The sequence below is a fragment of the Jaculus jaculus genome, chromosome 6 (assembly GCF_020740685.1).
Source record: "Jaculus jaculus isolate mJacJac1 chromosome 6, mJacJac1.mat.Y.cur, whole genome shotgun sequence".
Lineage (NCBI taxonomy): Eukaryota > Metazoa > Chordata > Mammalia > Rodentia > Dipodidae > Jaculus > Jaculus jaculus.
The window spans coordinates 36,496,997-36,520,489 of NC_059107.1; the positions used below are offsets into that span (position 1 = coordinate 36,496,997).

The following is a 23,493-nucleotide window of genomic DNA, read 5'->3' on the forward strand; positions in this document are numbered from 1 at the left end:
AAAAAAGAATTATGTAAAAAAATGATAATGATAATAATATTAGGAATATCGCTGTGGGTTTGATGCCTGCCTGAGGCTACATAGTGAATTCTAGGTCAGCCTGGGCTAGAGCGAGACCCTACCTCAGAAAAACAACAACAAAAGAAAATTTTAGCCGAGCATGGTGGCGCACGCCTTTAATCCCAGCACTGGGGAGGCAGAGGTAGGAGGATCGTCACGAGTTGGAGGCCAGCTTGAGCTAGAGTGAGACCCTACCTCGAATACACAACAACAACAAACAAAATTAATATTTACTTGTGAGGAAGGAGAAGGAGAGAGAGGGCCTCTTGCTGCTCACTGCAAATGTACTCCAGACGCATGCGCCACTTTTGTACCTCCAGCTTTGCTTGGGTACTGGAGAACCGAACCGAAACCAGGCCTGCAGGCTTTGCAGAGGAGCTGTCTACAAGTTGGGCAGGGAGCGTTTCTGAGTCACCCACATTGGGCTGGACTTTTCAGTGATGTAGTTGCCTTAAAGTCAGCCGTGTTCCTGTGACCCCAATCAGCTCACTGGTTCACCCTGCCAAAACTGGATGGGATCCAGTCCTTAGCCTGCCACAGGCACCCTGTCTGAGGTAATCGATGTGTGTTTAATGTCTCCCCGGGAACTCACAAAACAGGGACCGGAGAGCCTCCACCCCCCCCCCCCAAGGGAGTGCGAGGTCACTAAGGCCCAGCCTCCAGAAAGACAGGGCTTATGTTTCTTTTCCTCCTGCCTCGGCTTGCAGGGCGCTGGGACCATAGGGTAGCGCCACGTCCAGACAGAAATAACCTCTTCAAAGGGTGTGGAACACTTCATATCGAATGGAGAGCAGTTTTCGCTTCTTTTGGACGCTTTCTTCCGGATAAGGGGTGGGGCTGTGGGCTAAGGATGACGCACAGGCTTCAGTCTCTGGACAGCTTCTCCCAGGCGCCGGCTGCACCCGCCCAGCCTCAGTTTGTGCCAATCCGGCCGGGAAGCTGGTCCTGCAGCGCCACCGGTGACCAGAGAGGCGGTGGCCACCTCTGAGCCTCGGGGAGCCCGCACTGGTCTTCAGGAAGGTCATCCCAGAACGTGTCGCTCGCTGCCCTGCGGGTCCCCGTTCCTCCCCCATGCAGCGCGGGGGGGGGGGGGCGTAAACACACAGCGTCCGGAAGCCGCGTGGACGCTGGTTGAGCCGACCAAACGCAGTGACATTTGCACAGGACAGGAGCAGATGTGCATGAGAGCGATTCCATGCATTCATTCATTTAGCAAGAATATTATCCAGGACACTGAAAACAAGAGTCCAGCGATGACTCAAGCTAGGGAAGACCATCAGGCAGGAGACAGCAGTAGCTAGCAAGGCCTGCCTGAGTGGTGACAATAAAAAACAAGGAACATGCTGGGCGTGGTGGCGCACGCCTTGCTTCTCAGCACTTGGGAGGCAAAGGTAGAAGGATCGGTACGAGTTCGAGGCCAGCCTGAAACTACATAGTGAATTCCAAGTCAGCCTGGGCTAGAGAGAGACCTTACCTAGAAATCCCCCCCCCAAAAGCAGGGAACACTAATGGGCATCTACTATGGGCTGGTATACTGTGACCCTTTCACTGAAGCGCCACTTAAACTCAGCAGGGGTGACTGCAAACGCTAGCGACCCTAAGAAAGCGCAAAGGTGAGTCATCCGGAGCTTCAGGCCCAGAGCCTCTTCCTCCCTGCGCTCAGGCCCCCGCTTAGCTCCCATACCCCGACCCCTGCGCTCAGGCTGCCCAAGTTCCCTCGCCCCGCCCCTGAGCTCGGGCCCTGCCCCTGCGCTTGCACACGGGCCACGCCCCTGCCTCTGTCTCAGAACCGCCCCCTGCGCTCAGGCCCCGCCCTACGGCCCCCGCCCCGGTCCCCGACCTCAGGCCCCGCCCGAATGCTCAGGCCCGCTCTTGCGATCAGGCCTGGCCCCCATCACCCGCCCCTTTGTTCCTCCGCCCCTTCCTCTATGGCCCCGCCCCTCCCTCCCTTGGGCACTAGCACTTTCCGAAGTCCTCTCCTTCCTCTGCCAGCCTACGTCCATTCCTTCCCCTCGGGCTCCGCCCTCTGCTCCTTAACCCCCGCGGCTCAACTACGTCCGTCCTCTTAGCCACGCCCCGTCAGCTTCCGCCCCGCCCTCTCTTCCCTAGCGGTTGCCGTCAGGGTTAAGTGGGTGCGGTTGGGCGCATGCGCAGGGCCCAGAGTGCGCAGGCGCTAAGCTCTGGGTGACGTGGCTGGCCGAGGTCCGGAAGCGGCGGGTGGCGTCTGGACAGTCACGGCTGGGCCGCCGTAATCTCCGATCCTCTCTTGCTGCGTGGCGCCCCCGCCGGCACCACCATGTTGAAGAAATTCGACAAGAAGGACGAGGAGTCGGGTGAGGAGACCTGGAGACACGGACTTTCCCTGGCGCCCTCCTTCGGGCCTCTGCGGGGAGCCCTGGCCCCAAGCGCGAGTCGGGATTGCTGGGTGACCTTTTGCGGGTTGCAAGCCACTCTGGGCCTCAGCTTCCCTATCAACTAGAGGAGCGGCCCTGGGCTGGATGGACTCTGGCTCTGGTAGTCTGTCTGTCTGACTTCTTGGCATCTGCCAGGCTGCATTGGTGCTGGCCAAGCGGGGCATCATCTGCAGAGCCAGTCCTGCGGCAGCGAAGCCAGACCCTTTCATTCATTCCGCAGACATGAGCATTTACTGAACGCCAAGCACTGTACCGTGTCCTCATACTGCGTAGGATCAGCGGGACAGTCGGTGCTTGCGCCAGGAATGTTAGAATGGTCACAGAGTGGAGGAGACCTGGTAGCTACTAGATAATCACACGTGTAATTAATTATCAGTGCGACTTCTGCTGCTACCGAAAACCAAGTCACAGGTAGTTGACGATCCCAGGCAATAGGGACTCCGTTAAGTTCTGGTTGTATATAAATTACTGCAAGACATGGTACTGTGATCAAGCACCTTTAACCACTGAGCCATGTCCTCAGCCATAGACACGAAACTATGAAATGCTCAGACTGCATTAGGGCTGGAGTGATGGCTTAGCGGTTAAGGATCCTTGTCTGTGAAGTCTAAGGACCTAGGTTGAACTCCCCAGTATCCATATAAGCCAGGTGCACAAGTTATCGCATGTGTCTGGAGTTCATTTGCAGTGTCTGGAGGCCCTAGTATGCTCGTTCTCATTCGTTCCCTTACTCCCCCACCCAAATCAATAAATGAATAAAATAAAAGAAATTTTCAAAAAAGACTTGCATCGGACGTGCTGGGTGACCAGAAGTGCTCTGAGGAATTTCTGAGGCATTTGAATGTAGCTTGGTAGTTCATAGGGATTTCTTTCCCTCCCCTGAATCTGAGATGTCACTGGCTGAGGATGTGGCTTAGTTGGTAGAGTGCTTGCCTAGCAAAGCCTTGAGTTCTTTCCTCAGCACCCCATCAACCTGGAATGGTGGCATAAGTTTGTGATCCTAGCACTCAGGAAGTGGAGAGGCAGGAGGATCAGAAGCTCTAGGTTATCCTTGGTGAATAGCAACTTGGAGGCCAGCCTGGGCTACATGTTGAGATCTTGTCTCAAAAAGGAAAAAGATTCAGGGTCACTCCTTGTAATCACTGTTCTATTCTTGACTGTAGGTGGAGGCTCCAACCCCCTTCAGCACCTGGAGAAGAGTGCAGTACTCCAGGAGGCAAGTGTCATACCCTTGTGTCTTCCACCATGGACGCTAGTCAGCCATGTGGTCAGAATAACGCATCTAGAACGCTGGTTTAAAGACCCTGTGCTTGAAAAGACAGGAAAATGTGTTCATCATGTTTGCCAAGTATCCCCAGACAGTAGGTCAGGCCAAGCCAAGAACTTAGAATTGGTCACAGATGAGTTAAGAAAAACAAACTCTTTCCATTTAGGAATAGCTTGCTGGCAAATATGTAGCGTGTTTATATACTAAGTGTAGTGAAGGTGAGTGTTGGGAGGGAAGTGCTCCTGGCTGGAGGGTAATGTCCCTGACTGCTTTTTCTCAGGCTCGAGTTTTTAATGAAACTCCTATCAATCCTCGGAAATGTGCCCACATCCTCACCAAGATCCTTTACCTCATAAACCAGGTAACAGCATGAGGCTTTGGGGGGCAGGGAGTGGACATGCAGGGAGGGATGCACAAATAGGGCTGCATTTCTAGGTTGCTGGACAGCTTTGTGTGGTTGGAACCAACAGTCCAGTCCTAAGTCCCCTGAGTTTCCAGCTCTGATGTGTTGCCTGATAGAACCCTTGTAAGGTCTGAGGGTCTGGCCTGGGTAACCTGGCAGGAAGAGCCATCTGGCTCGTCTCCATTGTCCCAAACATCCTTCTTTCTTGATTGCCACAGGGGGAACACCTGGGGACCACAGAAGCAACCGAGGCCTTCTTTGCCATGACCAAGCTCTTTCAGTCCAATGATGTAAGTGCCCAATGTCTGCTTTCCTGAGAGGTGGCATCTGTGACAGGGTGATGGGAGGACTACCAGTCAACATTCACACAAGCAGGGATTTCTTCTCTTGACTGTGGCCCTCTCTGATATTGCTTTCCCCATGTTTTCCCAGCCCACACTCCGGCGCATGTGCTACTTGACCATTAAGGAGATGTCTTGCATTGCAGAGGATGTCATCATTGTCACCAGCAGGCAAGACTTTGGGCAGAGGGTGGCTCCTCTTATGGGTTTCATTGACAGATGCCATGTGAAAATGGGTGAGGTGTGTGGCACATGGGCCTCTGTCCCCTGGGCTCTCCTTGCTGGCCTCCACAGCATGCTGTTTCTCTTTTACTTTTTTGAAGGCTTCCCTTCTTTCCTACTCAGTGCAGCCAGCACGGAACTTCCAGAAAGACCTTAGTCAGTGAAGGGGGACTGCAGGAAAGACAGTGCAGGAAGTTTACAAACAGGCTTCCTCCAAGTAGTGGTTTGTGTGTTGGGCTGAGTGATTTAGGGAAAGAAGTTATTAATGCATAATCCCTGTCCTTGAGAAGTAGGTGTCAGAGCTGAGTGTGGTGATGCACATCACCATTTGGGAGGCAGAGGCAAGAAGATTGCCATGAATTTGAGGCTAGCTTGGGCTACATAGTGAGACCATGTCTCCAAAAAAAAAAAAAAAAGAAAAAAGAAAAAGGCATTAGAGTATAGCTCAGTGCTTAAAAGTGCTTGCTTGTGGGCTGGAGAGATGGCTTAGTGGTTAAAGCACTTGCCTGCAAAGACAAAGGACCCAGGTTTGATTCTCCAGTGCCCATGTAAGCCAGTTGCACAAGGTGGCACACATGTCTGGAGTTAATTTGCAGGAGCTGGAGACCCTGGCCTCTCCCCTCCCCACCCTTTTTTTTTTCTCTAGGTAGAGTCTCACTGTAGCTCTGGCTGTCCTGGAATTTACTATGTCGTCTCAGGGTGGCCTCGAACTCACAGCAGTCCTCCTACCTCTGCCTCCCGAGTGCTGGTATTAAAGATGTGCACTACCACACCTGATTCCATTCTCTCTCTTTCTGCCTCTTTCTCTTTCAAATAAATAAAAAGGTTTTTTTTTGTTGTTTGTTTGTTTTTTTTTTAAGTTCATGGTGGCAAACGCCTTTAATCCCAGCACTTGGGAGACAGGGATATGTGGATCACCATCAGTTCAAGGCCACCCTGAGTCTGCCTAACAAATTCCAGGTCAGCCTGTACTAGAGTGAGACCCTACCTTGAAAAACCAAAAAAAATATGCTTTTGAAGCCTCCACACCTGGGTTTGATTCCCCAGTACCCATTTAAAGTCAGATGTACAATAGTGCATGCATTTGGAGTTGGTTTGCAATACAGGAGACCCTGGTGCTCCAATTTTTATCTCTCTTTCTGTGTAATAAATAAATGAAAATATTTTTTTTAAATGTTTTTTGTTCATTATTTATTTACTTATTTGAGAGTGACAGACACAGGGAGACAGATAGAGGGAGAGAGAGAGAATGGGCGTGCCAGGGCTTCCAGCCACTGCAAATGAACTCCAGACGCGTGCGCCCCCTTGTGCATCTGGCTAACATGGGACCTGGGGAACCAAGCCTCGAACCGGGGTCCTTAGGCTTCACAGGCAAGCGCTTAACCGCTAAGCCATCTCTCCAGTCCTGAAAATATTTTTTAAAAAGAGAGGGCCCAGGACTGGAGAGATGGCTTAGCGGTTAAGGCACTTGCCTGCAAAGCCAGAGGATTCCAGTTCCACTCGCCAGGACACATGTAAGCCAGATGCACAAGGAGGCGCATGCATCTGGAGTTCATTTGTAGTGGCTGGAGGCCCTGGCGTGTCCATTCTCTCTCTCTCTTTCTCTCTGCTTCTTTCTTTCTCCCTCTCAAATAAATAAATAAAATATTTAAAAGAGACAGAGAGAGAGAGAGAGGAGCTGGGCTTGGTGGCACATGCCTTTAATCCCAGCACTTGGAAGGCAGAGCTGGGAAGATCACTGTGAGTTCAAGGCCATTTTGGGACTACAGAGTGTGTTCTGGGTAAGCCTGGGCTACAGTGAGACCTTTTCTTTAAAAAGAGAAGAAAGGAGAGGAAAACTTGGGCCCAGTTCTCTGTTTTTACTTGCCATTGATGTATATTTATATAAATGGAGCTCATTTGTCAGTGTGTTAATACCTTTTTTGTTGTTGTTGTTTTGTTTTTTGAGGTAGGGTTTCACTCTAGCCCAGTCTGACGTGGATTCAGTGTGTAGTCTCAGGCTGGCCTCTAACTCCTGGTCATCCTCCTACTTCTGCCTCCTGAGGGCTGGGATTAAAGGCATGCACCACCACTCCCAGAAAGATGGTATTTATTGAGTGTATATCAGTGTCCCAAACCGGAAAGCTATGGCCTCTGCAGTTCTAGACTTTACAGGGAAATGAGCAGGCAGTCATGCTATTAGCTAGTCTGTAACCTGGCTCATGGAAGTGTGATGAACTGAGAGTGTGAAGTGTATCTGCTTGACTTTGGACCAGAAAAAAACCTTCCAGAAGAACTGTCCGAGGGGAGTTCTGAAGGATGTATGAGAAGTTGCAGGGCAGAGGTGGAGGTGATTCGGGCAGTGTGTGAGGCAGTGAGGTGTGCTCCTGGCTAGGCAAGGAGAGCGTATCATGCAGGGAGCTTCTCTGTTTGGTGCATGAGGGAGCCATGTCTTAGTAAGCGGTGAGTGACCCAGGCCGTCCTGAGCTGGTGCTGTTCCTCTCTCAGCCGCTGAGGCTGGGATTACAGGTGTGTGTCACCACACCCACACCCAGCTGCTGTTTGGGTTCACGGGTGAGAACGGAAGGGGAGCATCTGTCAGGAATTCAGCCTGGGACCAGGCAGGTATGGTAACAGGCTGGAGGAGAGGGACAGGCCGAGCTCCTGGCATGTCAGCAGTACCCTTTTCCTGTAGCCTGACCAAAGACATGACTGGGAAAGAAGACAACTACCGGGGTCCTGCTGTGCGAGCCCTCTGCCAGATCACTGACGTGAGTGCCGCCCTTTGCCAGCTTCAGGGCCCTGGAGCCTGCCTCGTCCCAAGCATGCTCTGGGTCATCTTCAGCTTGCTGGACCAGATGGGGTGCGGTACAGGAACTTTTAAAATGTTGGCTCTCCTCTGCGCTCCACTACCTGCATACCTGACCCCCGCCCCCCACTGTCCCCACAGAGCACCATGCTGCAGGCCGTGGAGCGCTACATGAAGCAGGCCATTGTCGACAAGGTGCCCAGTGTCTCCAGCTCTGCCCTCGTGTCCTCCCTGGTGTGTAGCGGGGACCTGGAAGGGTGGGTTGAAGATGGAAGAAAATGTGTTTCTCTTTCCCCCAGTCTGAGTCCAGACTTCTCAGAAGGGAACTCTGGGTCCATGGAGAAGGGCTGGGATGTGAGGTCTTGCCAGACTGTTGGGGCTAGGCTTGGGTAGGAAATCTGCCAGCTGGGGAGAGGGAGGGTAGCATCTGTGCCATCTGTCCATTGTCTCAGCAACAGGACTCTGGGGAGGCCATGGGCTGTGTTTGAGGATTGGGTGGGGGGCAACCCAGGAGGTGTGACAGAGAGGATACCCTTTTTTTGTTTTTTTGAGGTAATATCTCTCTCTAGCACAGGCAGACCTGGAATTCACTATGTAGTCTCATGGTGGCCTCAAACTCATAGCAATCCTCCTACCTCTGCCACCCGAGTGCTGGGATTAAAGGCGTATGCCACCATGCCCAGCATGAGAGGGTTACCCTTTTTGCCAGCACCTTAACAAACCCTGCTCTCTGCAGCACCTTCTGAAGTGCAGCTTTGACGTGGTCAAGCGCTGGGTGAATGAAGCCCAGGAGGCAGCTTCCAGTGATAACATCATGGTGCAGGTGAGATGTGAGGGGGTGATGCTGGAAATGGGCAGCACGGCAGTATCCATGAGCCACACACATGCTGCGACTTCAGGCTAGGCCAGACTTTGGTCCTTCGATCATCTAGAGCTCTGGGGAAGAAAACCCCAAGGCAGTACACTAAGTATGTTGATGGTAGCTCAGTGTTTATTTATTTATTTATTTATTTGAGAGCGACAGACACAGAGAGAAAGACAGATAGAGGGAGAGAGAGAGAATGGGCGCGCCAGGGCTTCCAGCCTCTTCAAACGAACTCCAGACGCGTGCGCCCCCTTGTGCATCTGGCTAACGTGGGACCTGGGGAACTGAGCCTCGAACCGGGGTCCTTAGGCTTCACAGGCAAGTGCTTAACCGCTAAGCCATCTCTCCAGCCCAGCTCAGTGTTTTTTAATACCAGCTGTCAAAGTCCACCTGCCCCAGGCAGGCAGAGGGTTGTTTCAATCCAGGCCATTGCCAGGCTGGCTTTCTTAGGAACTGGCGGTTTTTATCTTTGAGCCTTTTCCTCAGTGACCCAGGCCTGTTACTCCTCTGAGTCTTAGTTTCCTTGCTTGTAAAATGGGAAGCAACGATAACTATAGGAGAAAACATGGGCTTGAGAGATGATGTCTCAGTGGTTAAAGATGCTTGCTTGCAATGCCTCCTGGCCTGGGTTTAGTACCCCAGTACTCAGGTAAAAGCAAGATGTACCATGTGCTGCATAGAGTTCTTTTATAATGGCAGGAGGCCCAGGCACACCCATCCTTTCTCTCTTAAATACATTTTTATTTATTTATTTATTTACTTTTGGTTTTTTGAAGTAAGGTTTCTCTTTAGCCCAGGCTGACCTGGAATTCACTATTCTCAGGGTGGCCTTGAACTCATAGTGATCCTCCTACTTCTGCCTCCCGAGTGTTGGGATTAAAGGCGTGCACCACCATACCCAGCAAATTTTCATTTTTAAAAAGGAGAAAGTGCATCAGGAGGGATGGGAAGGTGTGGTTTGTCCCTTCCCTTCAGCACATGTCTTTCTCTCCACCTTTCCTGTGAGTCTTTAGGGTCAGAACATGTCTGTGGATCAGAGATGTTTCCCATGTGGAAAGCACAGTACTGAGCATTGTTCTGGGAGCTGGGTAGTCAGTGCCTGGGGCAGTTGTTGCCACCTCTTGTGCATGTGACTGCTGTGTTTGGAGAGGCACAGTGGCTTGCCTATGGCCATGCAGTGCAGACTGGGCTTATGTGCCCTTTCCTTCTGCTCTGTGCTCTAGTACCACGCACTGGGGCTCCTGTATCACGTGCGGAAGAATGACCGGTTGGCCGTCAGTAAGATGATCAGCAAGTTTACCAGGCATGGCCTCAAGTCCCCCTTTGCCTATTGTCTGATGATCCGAGTAGCCAGCAAGCAGCTGGAAGAGGAGGATGGCAGGTAAGGACTGTGGTCTCCTGCCAGCTAGATGATGACTCCTGCATCCTGCTGGACTGTCCTCAACTTCTTGTTGCTGCCCCGTGTTCTTTTGTAGCCGTGACAGCCCACTGTTTGACTTCATCGAGAGCTGCTTGCGCAACAAGCACGAGATGGTGGTATACGAAGCTGCCTCAGCCATCGTCAATCTGCCAGGCTGCAGTGCCAAGGAGCTAGCCCCTGCTGTGTCAGGTCTCCATGTGTCCCCTTCTTGCCACAGTTTGCCTGCTGGGCACCAGCCCTGAGCCAGATGTTGAGGGAAAAGGGGAAGACTGGTCACAGGCTCTGCTTTTGCCAGCTTGGAAGGGACTAGTGCTTGCCTGGCCAGCTGACTCCAAAGGAGGGTCTGTGGGATGGGCCTAGGGCCTTTTGAGGTAGGGCTCACTGTATCCCAGGCTGACTTGGAATTCACTATGTAGTCTCAGGGTGGCCTTGAACTCATGACAATCCTCCTACCCTTGGCTTTCATCCTGCCCTGTCACTGAATGCCTGCTGGTCAGAGTCACTTTGTTGCTTTGCCATGTATGCCTCAACCTCCCTGTCTCTAAAATGGGTTCATCATAGCAGCTGCCCCTTGGGATGGGGAGGAATCAGACAAGCACATGCCCTGCTGTGTGAGGGCCTGGCATTCAGCAGGTGCTCAGTGACTTCATCGGTTGAGGGCAGTGTGGTTTTGTGGCAGTGAGTTGCTGAGCAGAGGGTTTGTGTGTGTCCAACCTGAGAACTTGTCAGTCCTACGCCATGATGTCACTCCCCTGGGTCTGGGTCTTCATGTTGTCATGGACATCTGTCTCCCCACAGTGCTCCAGCTTTTCTGTAGCTCCCCCAAGGCTGCGCTTCGCTATGCTGCCGTCCGTACCCTCAATAAGGTAGGAGTGCTGGGGTGAGGATGAGCGGTGGGCCTGACGCAGCAGTGTCTCTGTCTGGCTTGGCTGGTTGAGGGGTAGGCCGGTCCCACGTGTAGGTGAGGTGACAATCAGTTGCTGCCCCAGGCTTCTGTCTTCCCCTGCAGGTAGCCATGAAGCACCCATCGGCAGTGACCGCCTGCAACTTGGACCTGGAGAACCTGGTCACAGATTCAAACCGCAGCATTGCCACACTGGCCATCACTACCCTCCTCAAGACAGGCAGTGAGAGTAGCATCGACCGCCTCATGAAGCAGATCTCCTCCTTCATGTCAGAGATCTCGGATGAGTTCAAGGTACCCAGCATCCTTGTGCCCCATAGCACCCAGTGCCAGGCGCTGTGCACCTGCTGTCCTTGAAAACAGACCTAGGCTGGGCTGGGTTGACTTTGGTGCTGTGCCCTGGGGATATGCACAGCCCCGCCTAAAGAACAGTAGCTTCTAGACCATTTGAATTTGTTTCTTCACTTTTTATTTCGTTTCATTTCATTTTTTATTTATTTGAGAGAGAAAGGGGCAGATAGAGAGAATGGGCGTGCCAGGGCTTCCAGCTGCTGCAAATGAACTCCAGACGCATGTGCCACCTTGTGCATCTGGCTTATATGGGTCCTGGAGAATCAAACCTGGGTCCTTCGGCTTTATAGGCAAATGTCTTAACCTCTAAGCGATTTTTCCAGCCCTGTTTCTTCATTTTTAAAGTTTAATTAAGCACTTGCTGTCTACTCTAGTGTTTCAAGAACCAGTAGAGCAGTGAGTGAGACAAGTACTTCTTGTCACAGAGCATTTGTTCTGTTGAGAGAGAAAATCATCCAGTGAACAAACTTTAGACAAGATCACTTAGGCCTGGGAATGCTGTGAGGACACCAGAGTATAGTAGCCATGCTACGGGAGCAAGCCTGGTGTGCCTGTTCTCTGTCTCTCTCTTTTATATTTCTGTCTCTGTTTGCAAATAAATAAATTAATTTTAAAAAGTTGAAAAAAGCCAGGCATGGTGGCGCACGCCTTTAATCCCAGCACTTGGGAGGCAGAGGTAGGAGGATTGCCATGAGTTCGAGGCCACCCTGAGACCCCACAGTGAATTCTAGGTCAGCCTGGGCTAGAGCAAGACCCTACCTCAAAAAAAAAAAAAAAAAAATAAAATAAAATAAAATAAAATAAAAAGTTGGAAAAAAAAAAGACATTTGGAAAGGGGTGGGTTGTGAGGATTATGTAGAACTTTTTTTTTTTTTTTTGAGAGAGTCAGATCTCCCTATGTAAAATAGGCTGGTGTTGAACTTAAGATTCTCCTGCCAAGTTCCCCAGTGCTGCTTGGATTACTGGAGTATGCTTTTTTATTTTATTTTAATTTTTTTGAATTATTTGACAGAGAAAGGGGGAGAGAGAGAAAAAAAAAAAGGCATACTAGGGCCTCCAGCCACTGCAAATGAACTCCAGATATGTGCACCCCTTTGTGCATCTCGCTAACGTGGGACCTTGGGAATCAAACTAGGGTCCTTTTGGCTTTGCAGACAGATGCCTTAACTGCTAAGTCATCCCTCCAGCCCTGGGATATGCTTTTTTTAAAAAAAAAAAAAAAATTTTTTTTTGTTTGTTTTTTGAGGTAGGGTCTCACTCTAGCCCAGGTTGACCTGGAATTCACTCTATTCTCAGGGTGGCCTTGAATTTATGGCAATCCTCCTACCTTTGCCTCCTGAGTGTTGGGATTAAAGGTGTGCACCACCATGCCCACATAAAAAATGTTTTTATTTATTTGCAAGCAGAGAGAGGCACTTCTCCAGCCTGACTTTCCTTGTACGTTTTTGTTTTTGTTTTTGTTTTTAGAATAATATATCACTTAGTACCTCAGACTGACCAGGAGCTCAACTGTTTAGTCCAGGCTGGCTTCAAACTTACATCAATCCTCCTGCCTTCACTTTTGGAATGCTAGGATACAGGTACAAGCCACCATGCCCAGCTCTTTCATTTATTTATTTGCAAGGAGAGAGAATAGGAAGAGAGAGAGAATGGACATTCTAGGGCTTCTTGCCACTGCAAAGGAACTCTGGATGCATGTGTCACTTCGTGCATCTGGCTTTATGTGGGTACTGGGACTTGAACCCAGGCCTTCAAGCTTGGTTTGTTTTTGTAGTTGTTTGTTTTTGTTTTCCCGAGGTAGGGTCTCACTCTACCCAAGGCTGACCTGGAATTAGTCTCAAGGTGGCCTCGAACTCATGGCTATCCTCTTACTCTGCCTCCCGAGTGCTGGGATTAAAGGCATGTGCCACCACTCCGGCACCTTCCAGCTTTGTAAGCAAGAACCTTAACTACTGAGCCATCTCTCCAGCCAAACCCTCATACCCAGCTTTTTATTTTTTAATTTCTGTTTATTTTTATTTTATTTATTTGCAAGCAGAGAGAGACAGGCAGGGACAGTGTGCATGTCAGGGCCTCCAGTCACTGCAAACAAACTCTAGATGCATGCACCACTTTGTGCATCTAGTTTATATGGGTACTAAGGAATCCAACTGGTTGGTAGGCTTTGTAGACAAGCACCTTAACTGCCTAGCCATCTCTCCAGCCCATACCCAGCTTTTTTGTTTATGTTTTAGAGACAGGATTTCACTATGTAGCCCTTTGTGGCCTGGAACTCACTATGTAGACCAGGCTAACCTCAAACTTTCAACAGTCTCCCTGCCTCTTACTCTAAAGTAGTTGAGATTACAGGTGTACACCACCACATTTGGCTTGTAGTACTTTTGGACTTTGAAATTATTTGTAGGAGGTTCACCACAGAGTGTCAGTCAAGAAACTAGCATTTGTACCATAATCCCTAGAGCTTTTTCAGGTCTTAACCAGTTGTGTGAACACTGTGTGCACGTTGATGTGTGATATCTTTCAACACTGCCACTATAATCAAACCATGACACCACCAGAATACACTTATGTTAGCCTATTACAACATCTCCATCCTAACTCTTAGCAACTGCTAATCTGTGCTTTGTTTCCATAGTTACATGATTTCAGCATCACATAAGTGGAATTATGTCCTGTGTCACTGGAGAGTTTTTTTTTTTTTAAGGTTTTCAGGGTAGGGTCTCACTCTAGCTCAGGCTGAACTGGATCTCACTCTACAGTTACAGGCTGGCCTTGAACTCATCAATCCTCCCAAGTGCTGGGATTAAAGGCATGTACCACTATGCCTGAGAAAATCCTTTTTTTTTTTTTTTTTTTTTTTTTTTTGGTTTTTCGAGGTAGGGTCTCACTCTGGTCCAGGCTGACCTGGAATTAACTCTGTAGTCTCAGGGTGACCTTGAACTTATGGCAGTCCTCCTACCTCTGCCTCCCGAGTGCTGGGATTAAAGGCATGTGCCACCATGCCCGGCTGACAAAATCTTTTTTTTTTTTTTCCATGTCCCAGGCTTTTTATCTTCTTTTTTTTTTAATTTTTATTAACATTTTCCATGATTATAAAATATATCCCATGGTAATTCCCTCCCTTCCCACCCCCACACTTTCCCATTTGAAATTCCATTCTCCATCATATTACCTCCCCATGAAAAAAACTTTTTTAAAAAAATTTTTTTTTGTTCATTTTTTATTTATTTATTTGAGAACAACAGACATAGAGAGAAAGACAGATAGAGGGAGAGAGAGAGAATGGGCGCTCCAGGGCCTCCAGCCACTGCAAACGAACTCCAGACGCGTGCGCCCCCTTGTGCATCTGGCTAACGTGGGACCTGGGGAACAGAGCCTCGAACCGGGGTCCTTAGGCTTCACAGGCAAGCGCTTAACCGCTAAGCCATCTCTCCAGCCCGAAAAAATCTTTTTTAAAAACTATTTTACAGCATTTGGGAGGCAGAGGTAGGAGGATCACCATGAGTTCAAGGCCACCCTGAGACTACATAGTGAATGCCAAGTCAGCCTTAACTAGAGTGAGACCCTACCACCACTGCAAATGAACTCCAGATTCACGATCCACCATGTGCATCTGGCTTATGTGGGTACTGAGTAATAAAACCTGTGTCCTTAGGCTTTGTAGGCAAGCACCTTAACCACTAAGCCATCTCTGTAACTGGAGAGTTGTTTCTTTTTTTAACTTTTTATTTTTATTTTACTGGTGGAGAGAGTGGGGGGAGCAGATGGAAAGAGAGAGAATGGGCACACTGAGGCCTTCCTCCATTGCAAATGAACTCCAGATGCATGTGCCACCTTGTGCATCTGGCTTATGGGGGTCCTGGGGAGTTGAACCTGAGTCTTTTGGCTTCACAGGCTAGTGCCATAATGGCTAAGTCATCTCTCCAGTCCAACTAGAGAGTCCCCCCACCCCTAGGTAGGGTCTGTCTTTAGCTCATGCTGACCTGGAATTCACTATGTAATCTCAGTGTGGCCTCGAACTCACATTGATCCTCCTACCTCTGCCTCCTGAGTGCTGTGATCAAAAGCGTGCACCAGCATGTCCAGCTTTCCAACTGGATAGTTGTTTTTTTTTTTGTTATTGTTGCTTTGGTTTTGGTTTTGGTTTTTCAAGGTAGGGTGTCACTGTGGCCCAGGCTGATCTGGAATTCACTGTGTAGTCTCAGGGTGGCCTCAAACTCATGGCCATCCTCCTACCTCTGCCTCCTGAGTGCTGGGATTAAAGGCATGTGCCACCATGCCCGGCCCAACTGGAGAGTTTTAATCAGAGCAGTTATGGTTTAGCAGGATAAACTCCAGGTATGGGTTATGTAAAGTAGACAGAAAGCCACTCTGCCTGTGGAGTACAGAAATGCTTGTATGTATGGGTGAGACTTGCATCCAAGAGTGACCCTCTGCAGAAGAGGAGGATGAGGGTATAGAGGATTTCTGGAGCTCAGAAGATGACAGCATGTGAGAGAGTGAAGGACAAGGGTGTAAGAGCCCTTGGCTGACTTGAGTCAATTAAGACAAAAAGGAGGTGAGAGGAGAGGAAGGAGATAAGACTGCCAGAGAGATAGGACAGGACAGAGTGGTGAGATGCAGGCGCCAAGAGAAGAGGTAGACAAGGTGCTGGGACCCTGGGTGTAGTGGGGAAGCAGGACTAGCAGGGTTTGGCAACCCAGAATCCGCAAGGACTGCTTTGGGTAGGCTCAGAGAGCACAGGCTGCAGTGTTGTGTCTTTTGTGTTGTCCTCAGGGCCTGGCCTTGCCTAAGGAGGGACTTGATGGTAGTTGGTGAGCAGTCGCCAGCTCCTGCTCATGTTTGTCTCGTTGACTCAGGTGGTGGTTGTCCAGGCCATCAGTGCCCTGTGCCAGAAGTACCCGCGCAAACATGCTGTGCTCATGAACTTCCTGTTCACCATGCTGCGGGAAGAGGTAAGAACGGGGCCACCGGTATTGGGCCAGCTCTGCTGGTGCAGGGGCCTGGCTACCGAGAATCTCCCTGTTCAAGTGTGTAGCTCACCGTTAACTGTTTCTAGTGCCTGAGGCCCACACCTAAACTCCTGTAGACAGTTGAGACAAGCACTGCACCTACTTGTGCTTATGAGTACCTGTGTGACTCACTGCTAGCCCATGCATGCAGAGGGGCAACACATGTGCTCTGCTGCTGAGTAGCACAGAAATCTGGCTCATTTGGGGTGGTTTCTCATGAAACTTGTAAACTCCACATGCATGTGTCACTTTGTGGGTACTCGGGAATCAAACCCTGATCATCAGGCTTTGCGTGCATGTGCCTTTAAGTGCTGAGCCGTCTGTGCAGCCCCTTACTTTTTTTGTTTGTATATGTATGGTGCTGGAGATCAAGCCCAGTCCCTTGCTAAGCACATATTCTACCACCGAGCTTTTTGTTTTTGTTTTTAATTAGGTCTTGTATAGCCCAGGCTGGCCTTGAACTGTGTAGTCCAGTGAGCCCAGGGCCATCTTCCAGGCTCTGTGGAGCACTGACCATGGCTCCTTGCTCAGCTGCTCTTCCCCTCTGCTGCAGGGCGGCTTTGAGTACAAGCGTGCCATCGTGGACTGCATCATCAGCATCATCGAGGAGAATTCAGAGAGCAAGGAGACAGGATTGTCGCACCTGTGTGAGTTCATTGAGGACTGTGAGTTCACTGTGCTGGCCACGCGAATCCTGCATCTGCTGGGCCAGGAGGGGCCCAGGACCAACAACCCCTCCAAATACATCCGCTTCATCTATAACCGTGTGGTCCTGGAGCATGAGGAGGTTCGGGCAGGTAGGTCTAACCGGGGCTCTTGGCTTCTTTCCTAGTGAGTGTGTCACCAAAGGGACCTGAGCCCCTAGGGACATGCACACTCAGTGTCTTTAACTTGTGAGCTGTGTTTTCTGTTGTAGGAAGGACTTTAGATGCCATCTAATTGGATGAGTCCTCCCAGTAGTCACCACCATCTGAAAAGAGAAGCTTCTCTATCCAAAAGTGAGAGTTGCACTATTATGTGGGCATAAGCATAAATATCTAGAGGGCAGTTTGGTAGGCATAAGAGTTCATCAATTTATCCAACAACAGTAGTAGCTTTCCCCTAGGGCTTATGACCTTCCCAGCCATAGGCTTTCCACTAGGTTTTAGTATCAGACATGATACTAAAGAGCAGGCCTCAAATCCAATCTGAGAGCAGTTGGTTACTCTCATGACAGATGTGCCATTGTTGTCCTAGTGAGTACATCTTGCCTGCTGGCCAGTTGTGTAGCTTGCAGGACCCACTGCTAGTTAAGACTGTTGATGACTTCTTCCTTAGCAGGCTAAGTAGCATTTTCTAGCACTATGACAGCTAGTCATTAGGGAAGAAGCTTCCAGCTCAGTTCCAGCTTGACTTGTCAGTGCCCTGCAACTAAAGTATGTGGTGTCTTTAGCAAAAGGGCTTACCATCTAGTTCTGGTGGGCAGCCAAGAGCATTAGCAATAACTTACATTGTTCGGGGGCCTCAGGACCTCCCTGCCCAATAACTCACTGAGAGGAACCCCATCCCTGGCACTAAGATTTTTCTCTAACAACATCCTGTGGCTTCTGGACACAGGATTATCCATCTTCACAAAGTTCTTCTGCCTGGCTTTTATGATATTTTTATTTACTTATTTGAGAGAGAGAGCAAGAAAATGGGCACACCAGGGTATCCAGCTCCTACAAATGAATTCCAGATGCATGCACCACCTACTGCATCTGCCTTACATGGGTCCTGTAGAATGAAACCTGGGTCTTTCGGCTTTGCTGGCAAGAAACTTAATCACTAAGCCATCTCTCCAGCCCCAGCCCAGATTCTTTTTTTTTTTTTTTTTTAGGTAGGGTTTCGCTCTAGCTCAGGCTGACCTGGAATTCACTAGTAGTCTCAGGGTGGCCTCCAGCTCTCAGCAGTTCTCCTACCTCTGAGCCTCCTGAGTGCTGGGATTAAAGGCATGTGCCACCATGCCCGGCCTCCAAATGCTATTTTTTTTTTTTTTTTAATTAGAAGCTTGGAGTGGTGGTGCACACCTCTCATACCAGCACTTGAGAGGCAGAGGCAGGAGAATTGCTGTGAGTTCAAGGTTACCCTGAGACTACATAATGAATTCCAGGTCAATCTGGGCTAGAGCAAAACCCTACCACGAAAAACTAAGGTAAAAACAAAAAAGCCTGTCATGGTGGTGCAACACCTTTAATCCTAGCACTTGGGAGGCAGAGATAGGAGGTTCGTTAGGAGTTCAAAGCCAGCCTAAGACTACATAGTGAGTTCCATAGAATGAGACCCTACCATGAAGAAACCAAAATAATAATACATATTTTAAGATATTTATTTATTTAGAGAAAGAGAAAGCATGGGTGCTCCAGGGTCTCTTGCCATTGTGAGCAAACTCCAGACTTATGCACCACTCTGCACATGGCCTTGTGTGGGTATTGGGGAATTGAACCCAGGCCATCAGGCTTTGCAAGCAAGTGCCTTTATCTGCTGGGCTATTTCTGTAGTTCAGTAATACTGTTTTTTAAAATTTTTTTTAAATATTTTATTGGCCTGGAGAGATGGCTTAGTGGTTAAGGCATTTGCCTGCAAAGGCAAAGGACCTCAATTCGATTCTCCAGGACTCACATAAGCCAGATGCACAAGGTGGCACACGTGTCTGGAGTTTGTTTGCAGTGGTTGGTGGCCCTGGCATGCCCATTCTCTCTCACTCTCTTCCCTCCCTCCCTCCTTCTTCCCTCTGTGTGTGTCTGCCTCTTTCCCTCTCTCAAATAAAGCTTTTAAAAAGAATTAAAAATAGTTTATTTATTTTATTTGAGAGAGAGAGAATGAGCACGCTAGGGCCTCTAGCCACTACAAATGAACTCCAGACACATGTGCCACCTTGTGTATCTGGCTTACATGGATACTGAGGAATTGAACCTGTGTCCTTAGGCTCCACAGGCAAGCGCCCTAACTGCCAAGGCATTTGTCTAGCCTAATAATACGTATTTTTAATAACAAAGAAATAGTTTTTTATTTTTAATTTTTTTTTTTTTTTTTTTTTTGGTTTTTCAAGATAGGGTCTCACTCTAGCCCTAGCTAGAGTCTCAGGGTGGCCTTAAACTCACAGCAGTCCTCCTACCTCTGCCTCCCAAGTGCTGGGATTAAAGGCGTGCACCACCATTCCTGGCTCAAGAAATAGGTTTTTATATGGTTTACTCATACCATCTTTGATATTTTTGTTTTATTTTATTTTATTTTTTGGTTTTCCAAAGTCGGGTTTCACTGTAGTTCAGGCTGACCTGGAATTCACTATGTAGTGTCAGGTGGCCTTGAACTCATGGCAGTCCTACTATCTCTGCCTCCCAAGTGCTGGGAATAAAGATGTGTGCCACCACACCTGGCCCCTGTTATATTGTTTTAGTAACAGCTTGTTGAGCTGTAACTCAGAATTTACCTTTTATATATGTGAATGATGTAGGGATCCACCACTCACTCTTATCTTCATTTACAGTTTACATTCATTACTTGTCACTAGCCAGTATTCTCCTTGGTACATTTGATGCTCACTGTGTGATAGTTTTCTCTCTTGTTTGCATTAATGTAATCTGAGGTTTGACTTTGAACTGAAGTATTGGGAAGCTGAGGAGTCTGACACTATAGGCAGATTCCATAGCCTTTGAAAGTAGTTCCTAGGGTCCTCTGAGAGGAGCTACTGAAGCTATACCACTCCATTCCTTATCTGGAGGTCAAGGTCTGGGTGGTGCCAAGATACACAGAAAGCTGTCTTGCCATTGCATGGATGGTGATGACCTCCTGGCTCTTCTGACTAAAGACCCACCCACACTCTCGGTCCTCTGATCAGTGAGCCTGCTGGGCTGTGGGTGATTCAGATTTGCTTTGGAAACAGGTGCAGTGAGTGCTCTGGCCAAGTTTGGAGCCCAGAATGAAGAGATGCTACCCAGTATTTTGGTGTTGCTGAAGAGGTGAGTCTGGGTTCAGGGACCATGCTGCATGACAGTGTTAGTACCTGGAGCCCAGTCAGCTTTCTCCTTTTTTATTTTTAATATTCTACTTATGTAATTGGAAGAGAGAGAGAGAAATAGGCAGATGGAAAGATAGAATGGGTGCCCCAGAGCCTCTAGCCATTGCAGCCAAACTCCAGATGTGTAAATCACCTTGCACATCTGGCATTACATGTACTAGGGAATTGAACTCCTGGTCGGGTTTTTTGTTTGTTTTGTTTTTGTTTTTTTCAAGGTAGGCTGTCACTCTAATCCAGGGTGACCTGGAATTCATTATGTAGCTTCAGGGTGGCCTTGAACTCAGTGATCCTCCTACCTCTGCCTCCTGAGTGCTGGGATTAAAGGTGTGCATCACTGTGCCATGGCAATACTAGATACTGAAAAAATTTTTTTTTATTATTTATTTATGAGAGAGGGAGAGAGAGAAAATGGACATGTCAGGGCCTCCAGCCACTGCAAATGAACTCCAGATGCATGCATGACCATGTGCATCTAGCTTATATGGGTACTGGGAAATTGAACTCGGCTCCTTAGGCAAGCACCTTAAGCCCTAAGCCATCTCTCCAACCCCAGTAGACACTTTTTGACACATGCTGTTGGATGCAGAGGATGGACTTTAGAGAGAGGTTCCGGGGACTGCATGTGACTTGTACATTCATGATTAGAGTATTACAGCACCTCTGTGTATTGTGTTCTTTTTGGTTTCTATTTTTGTGGTGCTAGATGGAACCCAAGGTCTATCAATGGAAGCCCTTGCCCACTGGTCTGCACCCCAGCCCCCTTGTATGTTTTCATGCCTTCGTTTAGGAGTTCACACCCCTTGGAAGTGACCTCTCAGAGCTTTAAGAGACCCGCTTCCTCTCTTGCCCCCAGTACTGCCATGCTGGGTGTAGTCAGACTACCTTGTGTCCTGGTCACAGGTGTGTGATGGACGATGACAATGAAGTGAGGGACCGAGCCACCTTCTATCTGAACGTCCTGGAGCAGAAGCAGAAGGCCCTCAATGCTGGCTACATCCTGAATGGTGAACCTTCCCTGCCTGTTCCTGCCCTAGTACTTTCCTGGAGCTTTGGCTCCTCCCATGGCCCTCCCTGAGACCGGACGTCTGAGACCAGATACTCTGGAAGATCCAGAGTAATGCATGCGGTTCACACCCATCCCTGATGGTGGAAGTAGCACAGTAAATTGGATTGAGGCACACTGGATTTGAAGGCAGAGTCTTCACACCCTGGCAAGCATTACACTGCTGGATTATATTCTCAGACTGAAACTTTATTTTGAGGTAGGGTCTCATTGTATAGCCCAGGCTGGCCTGGAACTTGTGATTCTCCTGCTTCAGCATTTACAGTAGAAAACACTCATTAACTAAAGTATCTACACTGGCATGGTGGGTCAACACCTGTAATCCCAGCACTCCAGGGAGGCTGAGACAGGAGAATAAGAGTTCTAGGCCAGCCTAGGCTACATAGCAGAACTCCACCTCAAAAAAATAAAATAAGCCAGGCATGGTGGTGCATGCCTTTAATCCTAGAACTTGAGAAGCAGAGGTAGGAGGATTGCTGTAAGTTCGAGGCCAGCCTGGGACTACAGAGAAAGTGCCAGGTCAGCCTCAGCTAAGTTGAGAACCTTCCTTGAAAGAACAAAAATAAATAAGTAACAGAACAATGAACAGTGAAAAAGAGGAAATTTTCACAGTAATTTATGTCACTTTGTAAGGAGAGTGAGGATGAGGAAGCCAAGCTCAGAGCATTCAGCGATTTTCTTAGGGTTTGAACATTTAGCATTTGTAGCGGGGGGACCCAGGGCCTCCATTGTCTGTGGGGGTTTCATGTACCAGCCAGGCAGTGACCTTTCTACTGGTCTCTAGGTCTGACTGTGTCCATCCCTGGCCTGGAGAGAGCTCTGCAGCAGTACACACTAGAACCATCAGAAAAACCATTTGACCTCAAGTCTGTGCCCCTGGCTACCACGCCCATGGCAGAGCAGAGAACAGGTAAGGCCTCCAGATCTGCCTTGGCTGACGAGCTGCTAGCTAGCTGGACCAGGACAGATGGGGTACTCTGGGAGAAGGGATTAGTAACTCTTGCTACCTCTGGCTGCAGAGAAGCCAGATGCACAGAGAAGCTTGTTCTTTCCCTCACATACTTAAAATTACAATGTTTAATAGCATGAGTTTAGCACCGAGCTGCCTGGGACGAGAGCAGTGGGGTCACTAGGTGTACTTGTTCCTGCAGAAGCCACGCCCACTGCGACAGTCAAACAGCCTGAGAAAGTGGCCGCCACTCGCCAGGAGATTTTCCAGGGTGAGTAACAGTGCAGTTATGTGCTTTCAGTGCCTGCTGGTTACCGACACACAGGACGGGGGCCATCTCCATAGCTCTACAGTCTTGGATTTAAAAAAAAAAACAACAACAAGAAAATTATGTGTATATATATATGTGATTTGTAGCAGAGAAAGAGAGGAAGAGAATGGGTGTACTAGGGCCTCCAGCTACTGCAGAAGAACTCCAAATGCACCACTTTGTGCATCTGGCTTTACATGGGTACTGGAGAATCAAAACCCTGGTCTTTAGGCTTTGTAGGCAAGTACCTTAACTGTTCAACCATTTCTCCAGCCCAAATGTTTTGTTTTTCTTTTGAGGTAGCATCTCACTCTAGCCTAGGCTGACCTGGAATTCACTCTGTAGTCCCAGGTTGGCCTCAGACTCACAGTGATCCTACCTCTGCTCCCATGCTGGTATTAAAGGCATGTGCCACCACCATGCCTGACAGCAAGTTTTGGATTTTTTTTTTTCAAGGTAGGGTCTCACTCTAGCCCAGGCTGACCTGAAATTTACTCAGTAGTGTCAGGATGGCCTTGAACTCACGGTGATCCTCCTACCTCTGCCTCCCAAGTGCTGAGATTAAAGGTGTGCTCTACCATGCCGGCTCATCATATATAGATAAATAGATAGATAGAGATAGAGATATGTATGTATATATATCATACATACCTACGCACATACATACATATATATAATATAAATATATATTATAAATATTTATATTTATTGTATTTTTAAATTAATTTTATTCATTTACCCATTTTGTGAGAGTGAGGAACAGATATAGAGAATGAGCATGCCAGGGCATCTAGCCACTACAAACAAACTCCAGATACATGTGCCCACTTGTGCATCTGGCTTACATGGGCACTGGGGAATTGAACGTGGGTCCTGAGGCTTCACAGGCAAATGTTCTAAGTGCTAAGCCAACCCTCCAGCCCACATACTGTATTTTTATGTGTGTATTTACAAGTAGAGAGAGAGAGAGAATGAATGGATATGGACAGGCCAGGTCCTCCAGCCACTGCAAACAAACTCTAGATGCATGTGTCACTTTGTGATTCTGGCTTTATGTGAGGATTGAGGAACTGAACTAGGGCTTC

General features: G+C 48.7%; 1 protein-coding gene across 1 annotated transcript in view; it reads left to right on the plus strand.

The window, feature by feature from the left end:
• Positions 1-2,243: 2,243 nt before the first annotated feature.
• Positions 2,244-23,493, plus strand: part of Copg1 (COPI coat complex subunit gamma 1) — a 28,300-nt gene continuing 7,050 nt past the window's right edge. Inside the window, exons 1-18 of the mRNA XM_004665107.3 lie at positions 2,244-2,393; positions 3,638-3,690; positions 4,022-4,102; positions 4,363-4,434; positions 4,577-4,656; positions 7,382-7,457; positions 7,637-7,729; positions 8,232-8,318; positions 9,584-9,741; positions 9,836-9,969; positions 10,579-10,646; positions 10,790-10,978; positions 15,895-15,990; positions 16,601-16,844; positions 19,952-20,027; positions 20,987-21,090; positions 21,934-22,059; positions 22,301-22,369. Coding sequence (XP_004665164.2) covers positions 2,357-2,393; positions 3,638-3,690; positions 4,022-4,102; positions 4,363-4,434; positions 4,577-4,656; positions 7,382-7,457; positions 7,637-7,729; positions 8,232-8,318; positions 9,584-9,741; positions 9,836-9,969; positions 10,579-10,646; positions 10,790-10,978; positions 15,895-15,990; positions 16,601-16,844; positions 19,952-20,027; positions 20,987-21,090; positions 21,934-22,059; positions 22,301-22,369 — 1,843 coding nt within the window. The 5' untranslated portion in view covers positions 2,244-2,356. The remainder of the gene's footprint in view (positions 2,394-3,637; positions 3,691-4,021; positions 4,103-4,362; positions 4,435-4,576; positions 4,657-7,381; positions 7,458-7,636; positions 7,730-8,231; positions 8,319-9,583; positions 9,742-9,835; positions 9,970-10,578; positions 10,647-10,789; positions 10,979-15,894; positions 15,991-16,600; positions 16,845-19,951; positions 20,028-20,986; positions 21,091-21,933; positions 22,060-22,300; positions 22,370-23,493) is intronic.